At 40.3% G+C, this 26,806-nt stretch overlaps 1 protein-coding gene across 1 annotated transcript in view; it reads right to left on the reverse strand.

The window, feature by feature from the left end:
• The window catches only part of lyst (lysosomal trafficking regulator), a 327,516-nt gene that overhangs the window by 165,357 nt on the left and 135,353 nt on the right, over nucleotides 1–26,806 (reverse strand). The window contains exons 4-8 of the mRNA XM_048597088.1: nucleotides 26,688–26,781; nucleotides 14,887–16,951; nucleotides 11,673–12,690; nucleotides 8,258–8,419; nucleotides 1,552–1,708 (exon numbers count right to left, since the gene is read on the reverse strand). Coding sequence (XP_048453045.1) covers nucleotides 1,552–1,708; nucleotides 8,258–8,419; nucleotides 11,673–12,690; nucleotides 14,887–16,951; nucleotides 26,688–26,781 — 3,496 coding nt within the window. The remainder of the gene's footprint in view (nucleotides 1–1,551; nucleotides 1,709–8,257; nucleotides 8,420–11,672; nucleotides 12,691–14,886; nucleotides 16,952–26,687; nucleotides 26,782–26,806) is intronic.

Genomic DNA, 26,806 nt, shown 5'->3' on the forward strand with positions numbered 1-26,806 from the left:
GTTAAAATGATTGGCAACCGGAAGGTGTTATTGATTTTAGCACAGGTACTCCGCATATCGATCACCGGAGTCTACATTTGGTCTCACTGATGTAGAGGAGGCCACAGTGGGAGAAACAGATGTAGTAGACCAGATTGGAGGATGTACAAGTGAACCTCTTGTCGGATATGGAAAGTTTGTCTTGGGCCTCGAATGAAGGTGAGGGGTGAGGGGTGAGGGGTGAGGGGTGAGGGGTGGAGGTGTAGGGGCACGTGTAACACCTCCTGCGCTTGCAAGAAAAGGTGTTGGGTGTGGTGGGGTTGATGGGAAGTGTGGAATGGACGAGGGAGTCATGGAGTGAGCGGTCCCTATGAAAGGCAGATGGGGTGGGGAGGGAAATATCGCTTTGGTCGCGGGTTCAGATCGTAGGTGGCAAAAAAGTGGCAGAGGATGATGCGCTGGATGTGGAGGTTGGTGGGGTGGTGTGAAAGGGCCACGAGGACTCTGTCTTTATTTGTGTTGGGGCGAGAGGGTTTTAAGCCAGAAGTACGGGAAATGCAAGAGATGCAGTTGAGGGCATTTTCGATCAATGAAGGGGGGAAGTTGCAGTCCCTGAAGTAGGAGGACATCTTTAATGTCCGGGAGTGGAACGCTCCTTCTTGGGAGTAGATGCAGCGGAGGAATTGGAAGTAGGGGATCGCATTCTTGCAGGAGAGTGGATGAGAGGATGTGTAGTCAAGGTAGCTATGGGAGTTGGTGGGTTTGAAATAGACATCGGTGCTGAGACGGTTACAGGATATGGGGACAGAGAGGTCCAGGAAGGGGAGGAAGATGGTCCAGGTGAACTTGAGGTTGGGGTGAAAGGCGTTGGTAAAGTTGATGAACTGTTCAAGCTCCTCAAGGGAGCACGCGACCGTGCTGATACAGTCATCAATGTAGCGGAGGAAGAGGTGGGGGATAGTGCCAGTGTAGCAGTGGAAGAGGGACTTTTGCATGTATCCTACAAAAAGAGGCAGGCATTGCTTGAACCCATACAGGTACCTATAGCCACCCCTTTAGTTTGTAGGAAGTGGGAGGAGTTAAAGGAGAAGTTGCGGGTAAGGACAAGTTCCATTAAGCAGATGAGGGGGTCAGTAGATGGGACTGGTTGGGCCTACGGAAAAGGAAGAAGCAGGTGGCTTTTAGGTCATCTGCGTGGGGGATACAAGTATACAGGGACTGGATGTTCATGGTGAAGAAAAGGTTTTGGGGGCCAGGGAACTGAAAGTCTTGGAGGAGGTGGAGGGCATGGGTAGCGTCCTGAACAGAGGTGGGGAGTTCCTGTTCCAGGAGTCAAGGTAAGCAGAGATGAGGTCAGTGGGGCAGGACAGGCAGAGACAATGGGTTGGCCAGGACAGTCAGGTTTGTGGATTTTGAGAAGGAGATAGAACCAGGCGGTGCAGGAATGCAACTATAATATTATAATACCATTTATGCAATGGCTACTGTACTTATTTACATGGTAATTTTGTATTTGAGCGGAGTTGACAAGATGGGAGGGGTGATAAGTAAAATACACGGAAACAAATTTACCTTCCTCCTTGGCTGCAAAATCTTCTGAGTTACTTTCACTATCAGCCTCATATCCTTCCTCTTCAGCAAAAAGCCTGATGTTACAATCCGGTGGCTCTTCTGTCTCCTCTGAAAGATCACCCAGCTGTAGGGCTGTCTGATCATTTATTTTCTGTTGCTGAAGAATAATTAAAAGTTAGCAAGACTTTATGCATTGATAGCCTTTAAATAACCATCCCACTTTAAAATCAGAATATGCCATTTCAATTTGAAAATCAAATCAGCCTTTTAATGGATTACCTACAGTGACAATAAAATAGTCTGAAAATTTAAAAGATAATGATATTCTACATTCTGTATAGTATTCATCAATTCCCTCAGCATTAGCAGGGCTAGGAGATAAATGTGCACTGGCAGACTGGGTGCACTGTAACTCAAAAATAAAGAATCAGGAAACCTGAGAATCCTTGGAAACATATTTGAGGCCAAGAGAGGAACTGAAGCTCGAACAAGGAATTCAGAGGAATAAGGACCTTATCATTGTACAGCTAATTTGCACACAGTGTGGTCTCACAACCAGGAACGATGACTAGAAAATCTGATTTAAGTGACGCTGGAGGGAAGAAATTTTGGATACAACTTCAAAAATTAATTGATTGATTTTATTGTCACGTGTACCGAAATACAGTGAAAAGCTTTGTTTATGAGCGGTACAAGCAGATCACAGCAAAGGATGTACAGACCAAAAAGACAGACTTACAGGCACACAGGTTACATTGCATGTTACATTATTTGAGGCTAGAATCTATTCAAAAGTCTGATAACAGCTGGAAAGAAGCTGTTCCTTAACCTTCAGGGTTCTGCATCTTCTGCCTGACGGAAGAGGTTATAGAAGGTCATTACCAGGGTGCAACAGGTCTTTGATGATGCTTTGATGAGCCGTGTAATACAGTCCATGGATGGAAGGTTGGCATCCGTGATGGTCTGGACTGTGCACAGCACCTTCTTATGGTTTCTTATGGCCTTTGGCAGAGCAGTTGCCATATACCTGGACAGTACGCTTTCAATGGTGCATCCGTAAAAGTTGGTGAGGGACCTTATGGACATGCCAAATTTCCTGAGCAGCCTGAGGAAGAGGCGGCGTTGTTGTGCCTTCTCGAACGTCGCATTTACGTGGGAAGTCCGGGACAGATCATCGGTTATCGTCACTCTGAGGAACTTAATGCTCTCCACCCTCTCAACCTCTGTTCTGTTGATGTAGATGGAGGCATGTTCTCCTCCTTTCTTTTTGCAGTCAATGATCAGTTCTTCAGTTTGGCCAATGCTGACAGATTGTTTGCACTGTACCACATCACCAAGCCCTCTATCTCCCTACTGTATTTTGACTCGTTGTTGTTAGATACCCGTCCCACTACGGTGTCAACACGAAATTGTAGATGGCGTTCATTCGGAATTTGGCAACACAGTTGTGTGTGTACAGGGAGTACAGTAGGGGCTGAGGATGCATCCTTGGGGGGGGCTCCAGCGTTGAGTGTTATTGTGGAGGAGGTGTAGTTACCTATCCTCACAGACTGCAACCTATGTGTCTGAAAGCTGAGGATCTAATTGCAGAGGGCAAAGCCAAGACCAATGTCATGCAGTTTTGAGACCAGCCTGGAGGGGACAATGGCTTAGAAGGCAGAGCTGTAGTCAACAAGCAGGAGTCTGACGTAGGTGTCTGATTTGTTCTGACGTTTCAGGAATGAGTGTGGGGCTACAAATATGGCATCTTCTGTGGATCTGTTATGTCAGTAGGCAAACTGTAGGGGATAGAGGCAGGTTTGGAGATGGCAGTTGATGACCAGCCCCTCAAAGCACTTCATGATTATTGAAGTCAGAGCTATTAGGCGGTAGTCATTAAGGCACACTGCATGTGTCTTCTTGGGTATGGAGATGATGGTGGTCTCCTTGAAGCAGATGGGAACTTGAGCTTGTAGGGAGAGGTTGAAGATGTTGGTGAATAAATACCTCCACCAGTTGTTCCGCACAGGATCTGAGTGGTCAGCCAAATGCTCAGCTGAGTGTGCTCAATAATTCCATATTGAGAAATCTTCAAAAAGTGCCATGGAATCTTTTACATCCACTGAGGGAGTAAATGTGGCTTCAGTTAAATATCTCACCCACCAACACTGCTTCCTAGGACTTGAAACCTTGATTGTGAGGTGCACGTATTACATTGGAGCCAAGGCTGACAAACTAAATTGCCAATAAAAAAACAAACTTGAAAATAAAATCTGAAATATAATCATAATGAGGCAACCCCACATGAACATGACACAGAGATAGTAGGGTCCAGACCTGAAACGTCAGCTTTCCTGCTCCTCTGATGCTGCCTGGCCTGCTATGTTCATCCAGCTCTACACCTTGTTATCATGAACATGACAAATTTATTCACAGCTAAACAATGTACAAACTGCACTTAATTGCTAAGAAACACAAACAGTTCACATAGTAGACAAAATTCAATTTACATCTAATAATCTGAGCTGCGTTTGATCTTGCTGAGCATACACACAGTTTCTTGTACCCAATTGGTACAAGATTTGCAGAGCTACAAACTACACAACACGAGATTGATAATGTATATTTCTGGAGCAAATAGCAGAAATTGAACTGGTCAGTTTATGAATCACGACTCTATCACTGTAAATTGGGGTTCACAGAATTACCTGGCAATGTTTCCAAGACATTTACTGTTACAGCAAATTCAGTATAAACTAGTAGCTTTAATGTAAACTGATTTAAAAGTTTACTTTCCTAGGAATAACTGGAAGACTGCACTAGAATAATTGCAGAATTATTGTCTGTTTTCAAAATTGCATGACTCGACCACATACCTCAGAAATATACCCAAACCTTGTTCACCATGGGGAGACCATGTGCTAACTTAGGGTAGGATACATAAAATACCATTATAACACCCTGAAATTGGAACTTCCATATATACCTTCTCCTTCCACCCACGTGGAGCCACAACATTTGGTTAAGGTTTTATACAGTTGCAATAGCTAGGGAAGAAGTTAAAGAACCAGAACTTGAGGATGGTAATCTTTGGATTACTTTCAGTAGCAGTGATTATTGAGTATAGGAATAGTAAAGTGAGAAAGGTCAATGCGTGGCTGGTGACATATTGTAAAGCAATGAGTTTCAGATTTCTAGGCTCCTGGAACAAGTTCTAGGCAAACAGGTGCGCTTCAACAGGGCTGGGACCAATGTCCTCATAAGTAAGTCATAGACAAGTTAACCTTCCTAAGACTTAATTCCTCCAGCAGAGTGTGGGACAATGGGTAGAGTCCAACATCTGTCCCTTCATAATCTCTTTCACTACAGCCTAGGTGGAGTCCTGCTCTTGAATGCCTTCCTTAAACGTACTTCACCAGGTCATCTTTGTCTGCCTGCAACTTCTTTTCCCATCTGGTGTAAACTCAACTGCCACTCTGGCAAGACATACCTCCAAGAGGAAAAATATGTGCCTGCAAGTCTCAGTAGTTTCTCTGTCAGTGTTCTGTAGGCGACTAGAACACTTACTGGCCGAAGACATCCAACTCCTTGACATTCTGATGCTCACTTCCATGCCTCAGAGACACAGTGTGCGGTTGGTCCTACAATGGACATAGAATTGCAGCTTCATGGCCATGTTGGTGGTGTTGGATACCCGTACCATTTGGAGTTGCTCAAGTACTGATGCTGCTTTGCCAATTCCTATCTGGATATCAATATCTCCAACACCCTCTCTGGAGAAGTTGTTTCCTAGGCACCAGAAGTGATCATGCTGATGCTCGCTGCTCGACAATGATGGGGGAGTGCTGCGTTACCATCCAATTGTTATTGCCTTGATCTTTTTTACAGCTGGATGCACAGACCAACCTCAGCATCACTAATTTCGAGACTCATGGTCATATCTTGGAGTGTGCACTCTTCAGCAAGGTTGTGTCATCTCTAAATACTTGGTCAATCAAAAGTAGAATTGCCACTAGATGCCAAAGTCTGCACCCACCATCACCTTCTTCACAATGAAATCAATAACTGAGAAGAAAAGGAATGGGGAGAGTAAGTAGCCCTGTCATATTTCTGTGATGATGTTGAAATTGTCCACTTTGCCCTTGCTTGTCTTGGGCAGCAGCTAAAGAGACAATATAATACCTTGAAGATGTTAATATACTGGTCCAAAATGCCATACCATCTTATGATGTACCAGCGTGACTGTCAATAGATGTGTCAAAAGCCTTTTTGAAATCAATTAAGTTGATAACAAGTGGCTTCTGATGCTCTGCTTCATGATTTCCTGAGTTTAATTACCTGCTCCATATCATGATTTGCTATCACGGAAACTTCACTATTCTTCAAAAGGGGTACCCATTGACTTTAAATCTGTTGAGAAGTACTGTGCTGAAAGTTGTCCTAGGTACCAACAACACTTATTTCCCTCCAGTTGGTGTAGTCACTTAGTCTCCTTTTCTTAGGCATAATTATTCTTAGTCTGTAGTCATACAAAACATCCTCTGTAGTGCAGATCCTGTTGTATAGGTTCTTTCACACAGTTAGTACAATGTTCTTGACACATTTCAAATACTCTACTGGCATCATATTGACCCCAGATTCTTTCAGACACCTTTCAGACTTGTGATGGCTCTTTGGACTTCCAATCTTGCAATTTCACTCAGATTGACATTCACCTGCTGAGGTGCAGTGTGGTCATAAAATTCTAATATGGGGTAAGGGCTGGAATGGTTTGCAATCACTGGATGAAGATCCTGGAACCCTTTCCTAACTGTAATGTGGATACCTGTATAATGTGGTAACCTGTATAACATCAAGGGTTCAAGAATGAAGATTACTACCACCTTATCAAGAAAACTTAAAGATGGAAACCAAATGCTCACCTGGCCAGTGATGCCCAATACAGTGAATTCATACAAATCGAAAAAAATCTCCATTGGCTAACGTTCCAGCTAGGCCTGTATGTTGTTCCTAGGGTTTTTTTTAAAACCAATACCATAGAAGGGCAATAAAATCAAAATTCATGAACAGGACTTTGCTGGTAGAGCTGTTGTTTTAGCATTGTTCCGGCTCCGTTGAATTTTTTAAAAAAATATTCTTCTCATGCTTCCTGGAAGGACTTCATTCCATTCTCCCAGTTTCTCCCTTGCATCAGTTCTGATGATGCAATCTTCCACAACCTCACTTCCCAAAAGAGTATATCTTTCCTACCTTGATTGACAAGGTATCTGGACAGTGCCCAACTTATTTCCCACACTTCTGCTTTCGGCCCTTCCCCTCTTACAGAACAGCAAAACAATTCTCCTTGTTCACCCACCTGCCTTCACATTCAACACATCATCCTCTGCCATTGCTACCAGCTCCTATGTACTACGACTAAACATTTTCTACATCCGTCTTCGGTCAACATTGCAGAAGCTGTTCCCTCCAGTACAATCCCAGACACTTCCTCCCTTTCCAACAGGACCTTCCCATGCAAATGCAAGAGATTTAAGAATTGCCCTTCTTCCTCCTCTCTTCCCACCGCCTATACTCTAAACACACTTTCCAGGAAAAATCTTTCAATATAGTATACTGTGTTCAGTTTACAATGTGGTCCCCTCTACATTGGGAAGTTCAAACTCAGGTTACATTACCACTTTGTGGACATCTGTACTTGATCCACAAGGATGACCTTGAGCTTCCAGTTGCCTGCCATTTTAATTATCCATTTTGATCTCATGCTGCCATCTTCATCGTTGGCCTGCTGCCATGTTCTAATGAATCTCAATGCAAGCTCAAGGTACAGCATCTAATATTTTAAATTAGGCATCTACACGATTCTGGATTCAACAACTTTAGAACATTAACACTGTCCCTTGCAATTTGTTTCTGGTTGTTTTTATATATGCCAATCTTAATCTTACTATTCTGATGTTTTTGTTTTGGACCACAGCTACTCAATACGCTGCCATTCACATCTACGCTGGACAATTTTTTATTGCCACATCCAAGACAACCTACTTTATTTGTTGTGCCATGAAATCATTTTTGCTAGCCTCTATTCTGTTGCAGACCGATTCCTTTATTCTTCCCTCCCAGATTGCTATCACGTCCTTCTTACTTGCACAAGGTCTCACATTTCTATCTTCTTTAAATTCTGAAGAAGGGGCCTTGGCCTGAACATATTAACTCTCCATAGATTCTTCCAGCCCTGCTGAGTGCTTCTAGCATTTTTTGACTTTATTTTAGACTTCCAGCACCCAGTGTTTTATTTTTGCAACACAATGTTTCTGTTGTTCCTAAATCCACCATTTTTAATGCTTACTTCATGAAATGAAAACTGGAGGTGGGGGAGTCAAATTAACAGATAGGAAAATGTCTTCCAAATCTATTGGTGAAACAGGTAAATATAAGTTAGGAAATCAATACAGGAAGCTCTGCAACACCTCCAATAATATGACTTTTTGTAGCAGTTGGAGAGACCTCAGACAAGGTTGTCCATCTACCACATCTCTTGCTGAAAGAGGAAACAAGAACCTCAACTTAAAATTAGATCATGAACATATATATTTTAATATTGTTGAGATTTTTAAGGTGGAACAGTATTTTGATAACACTAAGTGTGCATAAAGAACAGAAATGTTATTAATTTCAAAAAAGCAAATTAGTGGCAAATACTTAACACAACAGTTACTTAAAGCAGCACCTTTTTTCTCTCTTGCTCAGCTGAACAGCCATCCACGTAAGTTCCTCCTAAGGATACACTTTGTAAGGAATCGAAGAGAGGCTTGGCCAGATTGGAATCAACAATACCAGAATGAACAAGTTGGTCTCGCATGTCAGTCAATATTTCATCCACAGAAAGGTTCTGGGATTTAAGAAACAGAAAATTTAAATTTCACAAATACTGTTAACAAAGTTCTGGAATTCCCTCCTTAAACTTCCCCAAGATGCTTCTTAAAATTAATCTCTCAACCCAAAACTTTAGTCACCTTAACTACTATTGCTTTACGCGATTCACTGACCAATTTTGTGTTAAAACTCTCCTAAAGAATCTCGTAATCATTTAACACATTAAACACACACCCACACAAACTATTGCTGTAATTCTTAGAAGCCTTACCTAGCAGTTGCATCAAAACACTAATGAACTCTTTATTACTACAGATTTCTGATGAATTGTTTTGGCCACTGTGGATAACTCCTTAGAAGCCAATGGAAAATCAACAATTAATCTCCCTGTGGTGTCCATTAATGCTCTCTGTGCCTTTAGAGAGAAATGGGCACTGCGGGGGATACAGTGCTTTATTTCCTGCTCCAATTCCATTTTGATTTAGTTCTTTCCCACTCTCCCTACCCCCTTCACTTTAATGGTTTGCATTGCCCATAATGGATTTTGCACGTAGATATCTAATTGGCTGCTATGGGTAGCATTTAATAGATAAAAATTTTTTTAAAAATCAGAGTGAGTTGGTGCAGGGAAAAGCTGTTCACTTGTGCATATAACATTTCTGAATATGAAAAAAGCAGACTCAGCACTCTTGTGGTGCAGAGGTAATGTCCCTCCCTCTGAACCAGAAGGCCTGAGTTCAAGTCCCACCTGCTTCAGATATGTGCTATGACATGTCTGAACAGGTTGATTGGAAAATATATTTTAAAAAATGCACATCCACTGGGCTTTTGTGGTGCAGTGGTAGACTCCCTGCCTCTGGTCCATGAGGCCTGGGTTCAAGCTCCATCTGCTGCTGAGGTGTGTAATGAGCAGGTTGATTAGAAAATGTTAAAAATAATAAAGCAGACTCACCCCAATCTCTTTGATGGTTCACATTGCCTATAATGGGCTTTTTATGTAAACCTCTCACTGGCTGCATGGAGTGATTACTGGTGGAGGTTAATAATTAACAACAAAAAAAAGTATGTGGCAGCATCTGTGAAGGAAGAAACAGAGTTAATGTTTCGGGTCCAGTGACCCTTCTTCAGAACTCTGAAGGGGGGTCACTGGACCCTAAACGTTAACTCTGTTTTTTCCTTCACAGATGCTGCCAGACCTGCTGAGCTTTTCCAGCAACTTTGTTTTTGTTCCTGATTTACAGCATCCGCAGTTCTTTCGGTTTTTAAAAAAAGTGGTTTGGTGATGGGAAAGTCAGTTGTGTGTTGATAACACTTCTGGACATAACGGAAAAAAAGCACTCCCTATCTCTGAGCCAGGAAGCTTGCATTCAAGTTTCACCTACCCCAGACAGACAATGTCGTAACATGTCTGAACAGGTTGATTTAAAAAAAGCAGAAAAAACCCACCTCTCATTCACATTGCCTATAATTGCCTTCACATGTAAACTTCTAATTGGCTGCATGGGTGATTACTGGTAATGGTTAATAGTTAAAAAACAAAACAAAATGACAGTGATTTGGTGGTGGGAAAAAACACTGTCGTGCATGATAACATTTATGGATGTTTAAAAAAGCAGACCCATTAATTGTCTTGCAGTGCAGTGACTGTGTCCCTACCAAGTCAGAGGCCTGGGTTCAAGTTCCATCTACTCCAGAAGTCTTTAATAATGTCTCTTTGAGAAAGTTAATTAGAAAATACCTATTCCAAATAAGTAAATTCTACTCAAGTAAACATGTATGAACTGTCAACAAATCGCTCTCCTGGTTAAAGACTAGATCTTGTGGCACGGTGGTAGTGTCCCCACCTCTGAGCTAAAAAGCCTAGGCTCAAGTCCCACCTACTCTAGAGGTATGTCAATAACAACCCTGAACAGAGTGATTTTGGAAAAAAGCAGTTCTAATTAATGATGCAGCGACAGTGTCCTTATCTCAATGAGCCAGTAAGCCTGCACTCAAGTCCCTGGTCCAGGAGGTGATAATAACATCTCTGAAGAGGTTGATTAAAAGAAGTAGACCTAGGGTAGGGCTTTTGTGGCACAGTGACAGTGTCCATACCTCTAGGCTGTGGAGGGCAAGGCTCAAGTCCAACCTGCTCCAGACATGTGTAATAACATATTTGAACAGGCTGATTCAAAAATGTAAATAAAAACAGAAAAAACAAAAACAAAGCAGACCCATGAGGTTCTTATGGTGCAATGACAGTGTGCCTACCTCTCAGCCAGGAGACCAACTCTAATCCAGAGTTGTATAATAATGTGTTCGAACAGATTAATTAGGAAAATATAAAAATAAAGCTGACCCAAAGGTTTCTTGTGGCAGTGGCAGTGTCACTACTTCCGAACCAGTAAGCCTGGGTTCAAGTCTCATCTGCTCCAGAGGAGTGTAACAGCATGTCTGAACTGGCTTATTGGAAAAAAAAAATCTAAAAGCAAATGCAGAGTTAGGACTTATCTGGTGCAGTGGTAGTGTCTCCACCTCTGAGCCAGGAAGCTTAGGTTCAAGTTCCACCTGCTCCAGAGATGTGTCATAACATCTCTGAAAAGGTTGACTGGAGAATTTCTTCAGGATAGGTACATGACGGCTCTTGTGATAGAATGGTAGTGTCTCTACCCCTAAGCCGAGAAGGTCCAGGTTCAAGTCCAACCTGCTGCAAAGGTTTGTAATAGCATCTCCGAGTTGGTTGTTTTAGAAGTGTCATATGTATTCTATTCAGGGAATTTGCTTCTGTGTAACTTTCTTTATAAAGTGGACCCAGATGGTTTGCATTGCCTGCAACGGGCTTCACATGTAAATATCCAATTGGCTCCAGAGGCGTTTTACCGGTGGCAGTTGACAGCTAAAAACAACACTTCCAGGTATTATTTTTAAAAATGAAGCAGACCCAGGGATAGGTCTGCAGAACTCTGTGCTGAGCTGGTACTATCTTACATTTGCCACAAGTAGTCATTTTGGTGCTCAACAATAAATAATATTCTTTTCCAGTCAGGCTTCCTGAGTTATTACAGCCACAATACTTGATGCTCAATTTTCAATTCCTGGGACATTGGGATTATGGACAGAAGTCCCCCCTCACTGAATTAGATACAAAAAGAGAAATTGCTGGAGAAGCTCAGCATGTCTAACAGCATGTATAGAGAGAAAACAGAGTTAACACTGAGTCCAGTGACCCTTAGTCAATGGATTGCATGTTGACAACTTAACACAAGAAACATTATCACTACCAAACATACCTGTGGAGTAGAGTCGAAGTCAGTTTTTCCAGAACTGTGTAGACAGATGGTTAATAAAGCTTCCAGAAGCCTGATACTATGGAGTTCCCATTCCTCCTCTGTTGTACGTTGTTGTGGAACAGAAACATTCCAATCTTTTGGTATCTTATCATCTCCAACAGCAAAACTCCATGCATCAAATTGGTCTCCAAATGCTGTTGTTTTTTGAACAAGTTCAGACTCTGGTTTAGCAGACTTTTCACAACTGCTGATATCTGACAATTCTTTTTTGGCCACCAGACTTGATGGTGAATGTGAGCCAATTTCTAATTCCTTTTGATTTTCACCCTGAGTAAACATATTAACTTGATTTGCTTTAATGGTGTCTTTCCTTGAGCTAGAGATCTGTTGAATGATCATTGTCATTAGTCTACGACAGATCCCCAGGCCACCAAGTTTATGGAACTGTTTCTGGAATACTATACTTTTCAGGTAGATACAACGACACACAGACCACACATCTGCTGCTTGCCTGATCTGCTCTTTTGAAGGCAAAACAACACTATCTGGTGACAAATGAGGAAGCTTGTTGCCCAGAGGCTCACTGGCTGTGCTATCGTAGCCTGAGGTGTCTTCAGAATCATTGGCAGATTCATGATCAGATTCAGGCTCTTGACTAATGCACAGGAACGCAACACAAAGAAACAAGTTTATTACATTTAAGTTGCTGTCGATAATTTTATCTTTCTTCTTCTTGGGGTATGATTCTTTGAGCACAGCATAAAATTTACTTAAACTTTGCGGCATCTCACTTCTATGCAGTGCAGCACATTGGCTACTTGGAGTATCACAGGGATCCAAAACAGAGTCTTCTGTATTAGTTTCTTCACCTTGCATTCCTGCATCTAGCTGTTGATCCCCAAGGCACAGAATTAAGGTTTCAAAAACCTTCAGTGCATACGATCTAACAGAGTCTAGATAAATTAGCTCGGTCATCTGATTTAATCCATTGCAGCTCAAAAAGAGGCCTCTGACTACCCTGTGGAAAACAAGCACACATTTTTTTTTTTTTTTTTTACACAAAATAAGCTTTTCCAAAAGAAAAATAATTCAACATGTCACATTATATTTAAGAACAAAGTGCTGGAAAATAACAGAGGTCCACACCATCTGAAAAGAGAAAAAGCAGCCTATAGTTTATCAAGCAGGGGGAGGTTCGGACAAAATACTATTTGTTTGACTTTTTGATTTGTGCTGTCACTTCAACATGGTATCTTTGTAGACAAATGGAGTTTAATAAAATGAATGGCCCAATTTGATTACAGTGATGATCTCTGGTTTGGGTCTCAAAAAACCACTGCTCTTCTTTGTATGGATTGAGATGTCCCAAAAAAGGGGAAGATTTTCTGCTGGTCAGACAGTCAGTCTGCAAGTGTAGAGGGCTTGTGGTACAGTGGTAACATCCCTACCTCCGAACCACTGAGGCCCAGGTTCAAGTCCTATCTGTTCCAGATGTGTGTAATAACATCTCTGTACAGGTTGAAAAGGAAATAGTTGTTTTTATGTATAGGAGTTGTAAATGGGGACCCTGCAAAATTCCCATCATAGCACATTCCAAAGGAATTGCATTTGAAATTGAATTTTCTAGGCAACTCCACCACACCTGGAACTCTACAAAAGTCTCTATTTAAAAGATAATTGGAGACTTCAGATGAAATTAAGTAAAACAGTCACTATTAAATACATTGTCTGATGCCTGAGTATTCAACAGACTCCATGTGCATCTCACTCTCAGACCCCAGAAACCCATTCACTCTTCCTGCTTCTACTGATCTAACCTGACCCCTGAACCCCAGCCCCCAAATAAGGCCACCGCCACAGGTCCAACCCCAACTTCCCAGCCCACAACCCAATTTCTCCAGCCCCCCCGACTTACATGATCCTTTGCCACATTGCACCCTGGCACCGACCCGCACCCCCAGCTGACACCCCTATGTTATTGCTACTCTACGTCTACCCCAGCTGGCACCCCACCACTTGCCATTCTACTTATCTAGCACCCAACCCACCCAGCATTCTATCATCATACTGACTGTATGTATCTCCCTTGGACAGTAGCTGTCAAAGTAGCTGTCTGGACTTTTACAATCAGAACATATTTGAGGGAGACCCAAGCAGAACTTCTCTTTTCTTTCATTTAAAAAAAATCTGGCCCAAAGTAATTTGTTTCCAGGAATAGCCAAAACCATCAATTTGAACCTTACACATCACCTGAGTTGCAGGTTTCATTGGTGGCTGCATCCGAATTGAAGAGATACAATTTTGATTTTCTACATACACGATATATATCATAGAAAGCAGAAGGTACACCTCATGTGCGCTTTCATTAATTCAACTGCCCTGAAGTCAAAGAGCAATAGAGACTTCTGCGAAATTAATAACAATGTTATAGCCAAGTTATGGTAAAAATCTAAGATGCACTCTAACCTTGAAACGTTACCCACATTGTTCCTTTTCCAAACATTCACTCGTGTCAGTATTTTCTAACTAATTCAGATTTCCAGCATTTACAATCTCTTTACACAACAGTTTTAAATTATTGTAGATAAAACTGACTCGAAGACTTACATACATCCAACACAAACACTGCCTCTCCCTTCAAATGCCTAGCATTTAGATACAAGTTATTACATTATAATTAATAGCAATAACTTGTTGCAATCAGGTTCAGTGTTTCATACTGTTATATCAAGAAGAATGCTGGACCTATAAAAGCTGAAGTCTAGCTGTTATAACTCCCAGAGTGGCATTGGGTAAATAAACATAGGTCAAATTTAAAACATTAGGACAATTAAAAATGTTTCATACTGCGGATAAATATGTTGAAAGCCTTGAAATGCCTCAGGGTGCATCACAACTTATTAGAAAGAACTGCACAGGCAAATAGAATATAGCAATCAAGAAAGTCCGGCAAAATGAGGTGAACAAAAGGCCTGAAAACACATATGAACTTGCAATCAAGCGGTGAACTAAATCCTTGATAGCATTTGGAGAAACTCAACAGGTCTGGCAGCATATCTGGTGAGAAAACAGAGTTAACGTTTCAAGCCCAGTGACCTTTCTTCACAACTGCATTACTCCTTTCATTTTCACAATATCTAATTACTTACTGAAATGAAACTCTACATGACTCCAAAACAAAAAAAAGGTAAACAAGATATAATGCCTTGCTCACCTTGACTTAAAGAGTGAAGGCAACGTGTGCAAGTGAAGCTGAAGAACATCACGAGACAAACATCTGTTGTGATAGCTGCATACTTCAGTACACGCTGTCACTATTCCTAGTTGCTGTGTATGATGAGATAGCTCCACTCCTCTTTGAAGCACGGTATTAAAGATATGAGTGTAAAGCTGCCATTTAATGACAGCATTGCCTTTTTGTATTAGATGGCATATATGGCTAGCAACTTGCAAACTCAGCTGTGCATCATCAATGAAGAGAAGATCTTGGTATGCTTTCAAAGCCTCCCACATCCACGTTTCCCTGGATCCTCCACTTGGCAGAATACCATCTGTTCTGTAAATGGGGTTGACAAGACTGGATGAGGAACTAATGTTTATAAGACCTCCATGTAGAATTTCTGCAATATCAGGTATCTGGCTACTATCAACAGAGCAAATGTTACAATTCACTTGTTTCGTTTTCACTGAAACCTCCTCACCCCCAAGCTGTTCAAGGATAAATTTACTCAGAATACTCAAGATGTGCTGATGACAGTTCTTTAAAGTTTGCAGTTTTATCGCATGAATCATGGGGCCAATGATAGACCTTGGATCCATACAACAACAAATTCCCACAGCATGTATGCCTGATAAAATTTGTACACAAGTGCTACTTAAGCAAACTTCCTGAAGCAAGTGCAGACATTGGTAGGCATACACTGCAATGCAGCAACAGCGATCAGGATAGTAAACTTCACCATCTAGTGTCATTTCAAAAGGATTTTTGGACAGCTGATTTCTGAATGCTGCAACTGGGAGGCCAGACAGATTTCTATGATGATGCATGAAGTGAGAATACTCACAGCGCCTGTGCCGCTTGCGTGTACAAACAGACTGATGGAGTTGTTCTGATTTTACTTTTTTGATAATCCTAATTATTTTCATGACACTACTGATTAAGGATTTGATATGCTCTGCTGCCTCAGTAGACTTCGGATCATCTTTTGCAACCAATCTTTCCATCTGAAGCACTATCCCTTCAAACAACTCAAAGCCATGATGCTGTGTGAACTCATGGACAAGGTCCATAGCCTGACTGAAGGAGGAGGGATTGGAGGATGCTGTTTGTAGGGTACAAATTAAGATTTGCAAAACCACTTCAAGTAACTCTGGCACCAGCAGAATTTTGTGACAAGACGTTGAGAAAGAAAAATCTTCACTGAACTCCTGGAAAGTCATCGTCAGTCGTGGGACAAAGGAATCTGTACAGTTATCAATGTAGCTCTTAATCTTCAATGTCACCCTCAACAAGTCTGCAATATTTTTCCTTAGTGTATCTGGCATTTTTCCTCTGCAATTTATGTCAACTGATAAAAGATGTAACACCGTTCGTAAAAGCATCCTTTGTACCAGGGCTGCAGGCTCTGGGGTCCATCCTGCAGCAACTTCCTCAGCATTTGATACATTGCCATTGCAGCAGTTTCCAAACCCTGCCAAAAATTCTGTCAATGTGGGAACAACGTTCACAGTTAATGCTGGATTGTGATTTAAGGCCATGTCAAATTTGCAAACTTTTTCTAATAGAGACAACAAAACACGACAGAGATCAAATGGAGTATTTTCCGAAATATTCAACACAGAGGACTCCATATCTACTTCTTGCAGCACAGCAGCAGTACATTCTAAACTTAAGTCATGCTGAGCAACTTCTCCAACTTTTAAAGACAGAAGAAAACTGTCCTTAGAAGCACTACAGTCCTCTCTTGACTGGCATGTTACAAAAGGTTGCAAAGTCTGCTGTCGTCTTTGTCTGATCATGAATGAACTCTTGTCATCTGAATTGGTTTCAGAATCAGATGTGGAGAGCGCTGTTTTCCTGGCCTCCCTCAAGGAATAGCGGTGAGTGTTTCTATGTTGTTGTCTTGTCTTCCAGTTGCTAGTTTTGCATTGTGATGATACCTGAGCATATAAAACTGAGCTTTTGTCTGGGATGTGAGTTACTTTTTCCTGAGATCTGGTTGCAGAATACTTGGTCTCTTTGGTAAACAATAGGTGTTCTAGTGCAGATAGGTTGTAATCTTTAAAAAAAAACAGAAAAGCATCATGAAAAGCTATTTGTGCAAAATGTTGCCACATCAGGTTGTTTACTTGTTTAAAAAAATTAGTACAAAACAAACTCAATGCCCATAAGCACACTGACTCTAGATTTAAACCACAAGTTTAACATTCACATGAAGCAGAAGTAATTTAGCATCATCACCGAACTAGCATTGCAAATAACCTCAAGAATGAAGGTTGCATTTGAAACTATCCTTAGGATGCTTCACCAAATAACTGCAACACATTTAAGTGACACTGTGTTCTACACTAAGTAAGATTACATTCATACTTAAAATCCTATAATTACTGTTCTAGCAATTAGTAAGAACAACCTATTTTTATGGCAAATCTGATTTCAATATTTTAGCAAGAGTTTCACATTTTCTGAATCAAATCAAGTAACAGAATGTGAGCACTCAGACACTGGATATTACTGAATGGTGAGTGGTCTAATTAAGAAAATATTGCACAAGGTGGCTCGTGTTGGCCTTTGATTCTAGCTCATCCACTATACTTAAAATCGATCAATCGAATCAACCAGAATCCATTTACTTTTTAAAATCTTCGCTCCGGAACCTGCTCAGTTGATCCATTCTAATTCAACCCCAACTTTTGAAACTTCCACATTATGTACATGAGCCTGTATAAACTGCGCAGTTGTTGTGATCACATGGAAATTTTTAACTGTTTATGATTATAGATATTTTCTTCAGAGATGTCATTACATATTTCTGGAGCAGGTGGGAGCCTTGTCGGAGACGGTGCAGGCGGCTAATCTGATCAGTATAAGAAAATTGATGGCCAGTCATAAATCGAAATTAACACTTAGTTTGCATGCCCAAGATATAATTTTACATCTTCAGGATCATGAAGTGATCTTCAGCAGTTTATGTTAAGTCACCTTTGGTGGAAGGGAATGGATAGCGTATTACAGAAAAATGCTATCATAGGAATTTTGAACAACAATTAGTCTCGCTGTCAAAGAATTGTGCTCTAGGGGAGCTGCTGTTTTCAGGTCAAGAAACAGTACCATGTGTTCCTCTACATAAATGGTAGATCTACTTAACCCAAAAAACAAACTAAAGGCTGTCAAGTACTATCAATCCTCCTCTTGGAGATCATACAAGCAGAGGTTAATTTTCTTAAGCTTTTACTTCTGAGCCCTGTTTGCTTTCGCAGAATTTGGTGGTAAAACTCTAGTAATGTGAAAATTAGGTCCTCACCATGGAATTTCAAAATACAGTCAAAAAGGCTGTCAACACCATGAGAAAGAATTCTACCCTGACAGTCTTAGAGCAGGAGTTTCAAGTAACACGGACATAAACGAAACTACAATTTTACTAGTTAAACTTAAAAAAAAAGGATGTTACATCAATGAAAACAAAGTAGAAGACTTGCCACAAAGAGCTTGACTTCAAGGTCTTTGTTGCAGGTCATGACATAAATACTGGCATTTGATGCAAAAATCAAGTTCTGAGCAGCTGCAATTTTGGTCAAGCTCATCAGTAGATGGTTTACCTTAAAGAGACAAAATATTTAAGGTGGTGAAGGAAGAGAGATACTCTCGATCAGAAGGAGCAACAGGTGCAGTGACTTTAGTACAACCACCAAATCTTACCATATTTGGACAAAAAAAACACCTGAAAATAAGAATTCTACACCACAGCTAAAAGGTAAAAGAAATATGAGGAAGAATAAGCTATTGCTCTTTCAAACCTGTCATTCAATAAGATCATGGTTAATCTTCAGCCTCAATTTTACCTCCCTGTATAATTCCTATGTATCAGATTTTAATCTGAATTGCTCAAATTTAACACAGCGCAAATTAAGGTTAGTATTTTATGTATACAATACAACACTGCAAGAGGTGGATGTTCAGAAATATTATTTCCAGCATATACACTGGTGACAAGATAATCCTTTATTCATTCTCTTTTATGTTTACGAATATAATTTGAACATTAGGTCAAGTTTTTCTCACCAGGAAAAAAAGTCCAAACTGTAACATGAAAACAGTGACTCAGGTTTTCACACATACATGCTGACACACCAATTAACTGATGAGCTCATTTAACACTCAAGTCAGTCACCAACACATCTGAAATATTAACAGATTCCTGTGAAAATCATTTACAAATAGATGAAAAGTTAAAATGCAAAGTAATATAATTCCAGCAAATGAAATGTGTTTGGAATATTTGGGTTTGTTTTCAAGGAGAAAGATAATGAATTTTAAAATTTCACTTCAAAGTTTATATACTGTAATTGGAGTTTATATACTGTTCTCATAGAGGCATATGTTCCCCCACTGAAACTTCGATCATCTGTCAAGGCTCATTCCCCAATACAAGTATGGCCCCTTTCCTAGTTGGACCATACACAATGTTTTCAGAAATCCTTCTGGACGCTCAAATTCTGTCCCATCCATGCCCCTGGCAGTAGGAAGTTCCAGAAAATTACCCAATATAACAACCCTGCTGATTTTACATCTTGCCACGATCTACCGATATATCTCATGTCCCAGTGGCTGCTGGGACCCCTGTGGCATAACTGCCTCTTTGCAGTTGTAACATTCTCCTTAATCAGGAATGCAACCCCACCCACCCCTTTTACATCCCTCTCTATCATGTCTGAAACATCTAAAACTCGCAACACTAAGCTGTCAGTGCTGCCTTTCTCTCAGCCAGGTTTCTACAATGACTACAACACTGTAGTTGATGTACTAATCCAGGCTCCAAGCTCATCTGCCTTACCTGTTATACACGTTGCATTAAAATAAGTACACTTCAGACCTCCAGTTCAGCAGTATTTATTAACCTGGCCAAGTGTCAGGCCACTGGACCTGAAACATTAACTGATTTTTTTCTTCACAGATGCCGAGCTTTTCCATCAATTTCTGTTTTTATTCCTGCCTGTTCTTCTTTTTACACTACCAAACCACCTCAATCACTCCACATGCTGAGCTACTGCCCTGGTTCCCACCTCCCTGCCACACTAGTTTAAATCCTCCAGAATGGCACTAGCAAACCTCCCTGTAAGGATTTGGTACCCCTCCAGTTTAGATGCAACCGTCCTTCCTGTACAGGACCCTCCTGCCCTGAAAGAGATCCTACACCAGCTCTTTAGCCACTCATTCAACTGTATTATCTTCCTATTTCAGGCTCACAAGAACATGGTGCAACCCTGACATCACAACCCAAGAGGTCTTATTTTTCAAATTTCTACCTAACTCCCCTAAATTCCCTTTGCAGAACCTCACATTTTTCCTGTCGATTTCGTTAGTACACATATGGACCATGACCTCTGGCTGTTCATCCTTCCCTTTCAGAATATCCTGGGCCCAGAGACATCCTTGATCCAGGCACCAGGGAGGCAATACACCATTCTGGAGTCTCAGGCTTCTCTGTGGCTGCGAGTATCAGTGCCCTGACTAGAGAGAGTTCCCTATTGCTATTGCTCACCTACACTTTGACCCTCCCTGCTGTACAACAGAGCCAATTGTGGTGCTACTGATCTGGCTTCTACTGGTGCTTTTGTCTGAGAGGACATTCTCCACCAAAACTGTATACTTGTTGAGGGAATAGCCATAAGGAACTCTTGTACTGCCATCTGTATGGCTGAACCTTCTGGTGTGGCCATATCCCTGAAACTCCTATTGATAAAACGGTGTCTCCTGTATGCTCCTCAATGAGTCCAAATGCTGCTAATCAACCACGTGGTCCGACAGAATGTGGGCACACTCCTGCAGACATTGTTGCCGGGACATAGGATTTCTCCCTGATCTCCCATATTTCACAGGAGGAGCATACCACTCCATTATCTGCCATTACCACACCTCTAGTACTAGCATTGGGAAATGCCAACAATTGTGTTTAATAACTATTTAAAAAACAAAATAATTTCACCAAAAATCTCCTCAAAATGTTTGTGCTCTAATTAAGGCTTAAATGAATCATTATTTGAAAATAAACACTCGTTTCATTATTCAGTGTGGTAATTCAAGTGATTAAACTAAAAAGTAAAATCAGAGGCAAGAAACAACAGCAGTAAATACTAGAATATTAAGACCTCCTGTACAAAACGAGGCAAAATAAGAAAAATTCTCAATTTAAACTAAAAAAAATGACATTGAATTAATTTTCATTTACGTAGGACCTTTTTCATCCTCAGGATACTGTAATGTGCTCTACAGTGACAAAATACTTTTCAAGTGCAATCACTTTCGTATAGGGAATACAGAATCAATGTGCACATGGCAAGGTCCTAAAATGCACCAAAATAAGCATCACAATCTGTTACAGTGATGATGGTTGAGAAATATACCTATCCAGAAAATCAGGGTGAAAGCCACTGCTGCTTTTTCAATAATGAATTGGTTGTATTCACTTGGGAGAGGATACCGCACCTTGGTTTAAAGCTTATCCAAAAGATGACACACTGAACAACATTGCACTCCCTCAATAGTGCAATGAGTTCTCAGTGGTACTCAGCCAAGATGCTGCTGTTAGGTCTCTAGAGTTTGATGTGAAGCCAACATCTTCTGACTCAGAAGTGGAGGTGCTACACAAACCAAGGCTAAATATTATAAACACTGACCTGAAGAAAGAAATATCTGTGCATATTTTTTAAAATGACATGTTAAAATAGATCAGAAAATTATTAAGTGAAAATGTATTGTTTCGTTATCGAACAACTTATTTTTCAATATTTGCAGACTTCATTTAGCACAATTTATTTTCTTTCTCATGGTAATGCCACCTTTATTAAAATGCCTATTACAAAAGATTAGGCAAAAGGTGTTCATAGGCACAGTTCAGGCATTTTGATTTGATTTGATTTTTTGTAGTCACATATACCCAAGTACAGTGAAAAGCTTTGTTTTGCGAGCAGTACAGGCAGATCGCAGCAAACAAGGATATAGAGATCACAGGGTGCTTAGAGCGAGGCATACAAGGTTATGATTGCACAGAGCAAGATCAACATCAGCAAAATCGATATTTGGACACCGCACGGAGTAGAGCACTCAATATTATAGCAGAAACAATATTATTAACTAAGTTTCTTCGGCTTTGCATAATTTAGTTTTTAATTCGTGCCTCTTTAAAAGGGGATTCTTCTGTTATTCTTTTTAATTTCATTCAGGCAACCCAGCCATTCCCCATTGGTCAGTTTAATACACAGTCCGAGCCAGAGAAGGGGCAGATGGCACTAAATCACTGGATTCTGTGCCGATGGGAGTCTGGATTGAACTTGTAGTTTTTTGCATTTTTTGGACAGTTTTTTTTTTTTTTAAGTTTGCCGGATTTTTGTTCTTGCTTTTTGTTGTGAGGTCTTTAGAGTGTTGCAGAGTAGCAACTTGTTCCAGTGGTTTTATTACACGCTGTCTGCCAGTGAGCTATGCAAGATCCTCAACTACATTAGGGATATAGTGTGCCAAGGGAGTGGCACTGTTGATAAGCCCCAGAGTTCACTTGGAGATGCTGTCCAACAGCAGGAGCTCAGCACTGGGTATCAGCCTAACTCCATCTTTGGGCCCATCAGGCACAGCCTACAATAATTTGTTCCACACTGTGCAGAGGTTGAACACACAGGTAATGGATCTATCTGCCCTACAACTTGTCAACCAAGCTATTCATGGGCATGAAGACAGGACTGGTGGAGCTGTCAATCTTTGGTATGACCATGAGGAATTTCTATTGTGGTAGTCAGGTTCAAGGGGAAGGAATATCACAACGAAATGTAATTATGGAAAGCCCATAACTTTGAAATAAGAAAGGGGGATTTAGACAGATACTTGAATGGGAGTAAATGTTGCAGGAAAGAGCAAGGAAGGGTGGGACCTAAATGGTAGCTCTTTCAAAGAGACAGCATAGCCGAGTGAGCCATTTGGCCTTCTATCGTGCTGGATTATTCTACAATCTTTAACTCCTCCAAATCAGGAATGTGTACACACACTCAGCTCTGAGACAAAGTCCCAGAGTTCGAGATCTGATTGCCCTTCAGCATGAGCCCGAGAGCACGTAGCTATTTGTCCACCTTTGGCTTCACTCTCCAGCTCCATGCAGGCACTGACCAACTAAAGGACTAGAGGATCCAAAGCTCATTGCAAATGCAGAACCTAGCATTAGAAGAATGCAGCAAAATATAACAATCATGGTTGTTCTCGAGTGCGAGCTAAAATTACTTCTTGTCAATAATAGAAGACTCTAATTGAAAGAAAGACAGCACAAATAATTTCACTGCTTGAAAGGCATTCTTTTTAAGCCATGTCTTAAGTGTATGGGCTCAATTCCTGTACAAGCGGAGGTTACCATGATGGACTTTCCTTCTCGAGCTCTCCCTGCACCTGAGGCTTGGTGGCCCTGTGTAGTTTCCCAGTTATTCCCTAGGACTGGAGGGCTTGAGTTATAAGGAGAGGCTGGATAGGCTGGGACTTTTTCACTGGAGTGCAGAAAGTTGAGGGGTGACTTTATAGAGGTTTATAAAATCATGACAGGCACAGATCAAGTGTCTATTCTCTAGGTAGGGGAGTTCAAAACTAGTGAGCATATTTTTAACATGAAAGGAGAAAGATTTAAAAGGGGCCTGAGGGACAACGATTTCACACAGAGGGTGGCTCATATGTGGAATATACTACCAGAGGAAGTGGCAGATGCATGTACAGTTACAATATTTAAAAGACAGGTACATGACTAGCAAAGGTTTAGAGGGATATGGACCAAATGCAGCAAATGGGACTAGTTTAGTTTGGGAAACTTGTTTGGCATGGACAAGTTGAAATAAAGGGTCTGTTTCCGTGCTGTATGACTCAATAACTCTAAGTAATACTGTTGTTCAATTGAGTTCCTCATTATGGCAACAGAACTTGAACTTGCATTTATACTACCTTTTGGACCTTTATCTTTCTTTTGTGTCCTTGTGTGTTTTGTGAAAGTTTTAAATAGATGCAATATTGCTTTTATAGTGTGCCTTTCATAAATTCACAAGCATGTTTCTTAGCTGCTACGTTGGTAAAGGGGTTAGTAGTACAAACCTGATTCCTATAAATACGAGATTAGGCTGATGGTGACAAATCAGTGAATAACCTTGTACAGATGTCTAAAATGTAAATTATTTCAAATAAAATGTTTCCAATTTCAGTTTATCTCTTTATATTCCATGGGTTTTCAGTCCAATTAGTTTTTTTGATGCACTTGTTCAAAAAACAGGACTCTTATAACACATTCACTTCTTGTCATATAAACCGAGCCACTCTAGCGTGATATCAGTAATGGATGAATATAAATGCAAACTTTTGAATTACTGGAGGCTGTGATTCAACATGAACAGCTTAAATTAAAGAGAATTTATTGATGATACTTGAAAAGAGGAAAAGGTACATGCATGATGAGGTTGTTTCGGTCAGTTAGCTAGACAGCTGGTTTGCGATGCAGAGTAACACCAAAGTGTGGGTTTAGTTCTTGTACTGGCTGAGATTATCATGATGGACTCTCATTGTCAACCTCTCCCATCGCCCGAGAAATGGTGACTATCAGATTAAACTACCACAGTCGTCTCCCTCTAATCAGAAGACAGCCCTATGATCCAATAGGACTATGATGATTTTATTCAAGAAATAGGACTTTTTGGAAGTTTGTTAGTTCAGTTGGCTGGACAGCTGGTTCGCAATGCAAAGTGATGCCAATAAATTGGGTTCAATTCATAGTGCCAATAACAAGGAGGCATAATTTTAATGTGGAAGGTAGGAGGCTCAGAGGGGATTTGAGGAAAAATGTTTTTGCCGAGACAGTGGTGGGAGTCTGAAATGCACAGCCTTGGAGAGTAGTTGAGGCAGGAAACCTCAAACTTTAAGTAGTATTTGGATGCGCACTGGAAGAAGTGTCATAAATTCAAGGTATACGGGCCTAGTGTACTTAGCATTATATTTTTGGAAGTACAGATTTGATGGAAAAAGGGCATCTTCTCGACTATATGATTCAAAAATTGAGGCAGCAGGTCAAAGAGCTGAGGTGATGAGTGACTGAAAAACAGGAGATGCAACAGGGCCTATGATTTCTCTCCCTGGCCCTAAATACAGTAGAAACAGGTTGTCTGAGAAATGCAGGAGATGCATTTGTAGCTCCTGCTATAGTATGTGACAATGTAGCCTGAAAAGATAGTGGGAATTAATAGCTACATTCACTATACCAAAAATACCTGAATGCAATGGCTACCAGTGGTCAACAAACAAACAAACTGACAATTCTTTAAAGTACATATACAAGGATTAGAAGAATAAAATGATTTTCATGACAGACTCAAATCAATAGACTTACTCAATTTCTAAATGTATTTGTGGTTTTTAATTGGGTTTTAAAAGTCAAAGTTGACAAATTGATACTTAAATGGGTGACGTTAGTCAGAAGAATTATTTTTCAGCTCAGGTTTTCATCTATCATATACAATTATAAAAATCACTTAAATCGCTCTCAGTGAACATTCATTTCAGATTTTGAGCTATGTATCTGAAGTTAACTCAACCATTTCATTAGACTATTTGATGAATACCTTTTCCTTCAAGAACAGGAAATTGAACCAAAAATACTGTACTCAACATTTTATAACTACTGTTTAAAAAAGTCAATTCCTACTTCTAATTATTATTGCGTCCCAGCCTAACTTTATTTCTATGTAATTCTATGAAGTCACCTCAAATAATTACGTCCATCAAAAACTGATCATTTCCTTAGTTTTGATTTATTATTACTGAATGCAGCAATAATGTTACATAAACGAAATGTGCATTTTGTTTTATTAACTTGTTATCACACTAAAGAAATGCCTCATGGTCATTTATTGCCTTGTGAATGGAGAATAAATGGCAAGATCCTCCTAGTCCATTTATTATGGATTACATTGGCTTGGTAGTTCAGCTGGAGAACTTATAGCTTTTTATACTTAATTTTATTTAATATATACATTTTGGAGGCATTTTCTCACTTTATGCACAAGAATGCATGCTTAACACTAGTAACATCACTAAGTTTGCACAGTTTATCGACAAGCAAAAGAGCATTAGTTTGTAATTAAGAGTGATGTTTGTCACATTGTTACGGATCCAACAGATTTCAAATTATTTAGCAATTTTGAGGCATTCTAGAAGTGCTTCCATCATAATTTCAGTTGCTGGGGTCTCAAATGGCTGCAAAGCTTTTGTCTTTCTTTTGAAACACAAGGTATTTCATATTTTCTGACTTGAATGAGAAATTTTGTTCAGATTGTATGGTCCAATTTCCACTCTTTAGTAGAATATTGTTCTAACCACACTTGCAAATTAAGCATTTGATAGTTTTTTTTGGATTTACTACTGCAAGAATCCATGGCACTAAGTCCTCCCTACAATCCAGGTCTAAACAAATCAAATCTACTACATAATAAGATAAGAGAAATTCTGAACTTTTGCCATAACTAAAGGATGAAAATCTATATGAAATTCATTTTACTTACATAGCAAAGAGCAGCTCCTTAAGTACATAACAATCCAGTCACATCAAATCTGAATCGAGTAATTCCACCAAGACATGCCAGTTTTTAACTGTTACATGTAATGTCGCTACTATGCTTTAAATGAATAAGCAAATCATAAAAGGTATCTCTCAACGAGTATCTGTTGGCATTCCATAAATATTACTAGACACAATGCTCAAATAAACAAATAGGAATAGTAAGACAGACCTTTCGGAGCTTTCTGTTCTTGAACAGGTATCTTCCAGACAAGAGGGAGAAGTGACAGGAGTAGAGTCAGCAATTCCTCTCTGCAGGTTAATTCCTATCAAAAGACAGTAACCAATGAC

Source organism: Rhincodon typus, chromosome 5, assembly GCF_021869965.1.
Source record: "Rhincodon typus isolate 14 chromosome 5, sRhiTyp1.1, whole genome shotgun sequence".
Lineage (NCBI taxonomy): Eukaryota > Metazoa > Chordata > Chondrichthyes > Orectolobiformes > Rhincodontidae > Rhincodon > Rhincodon typus.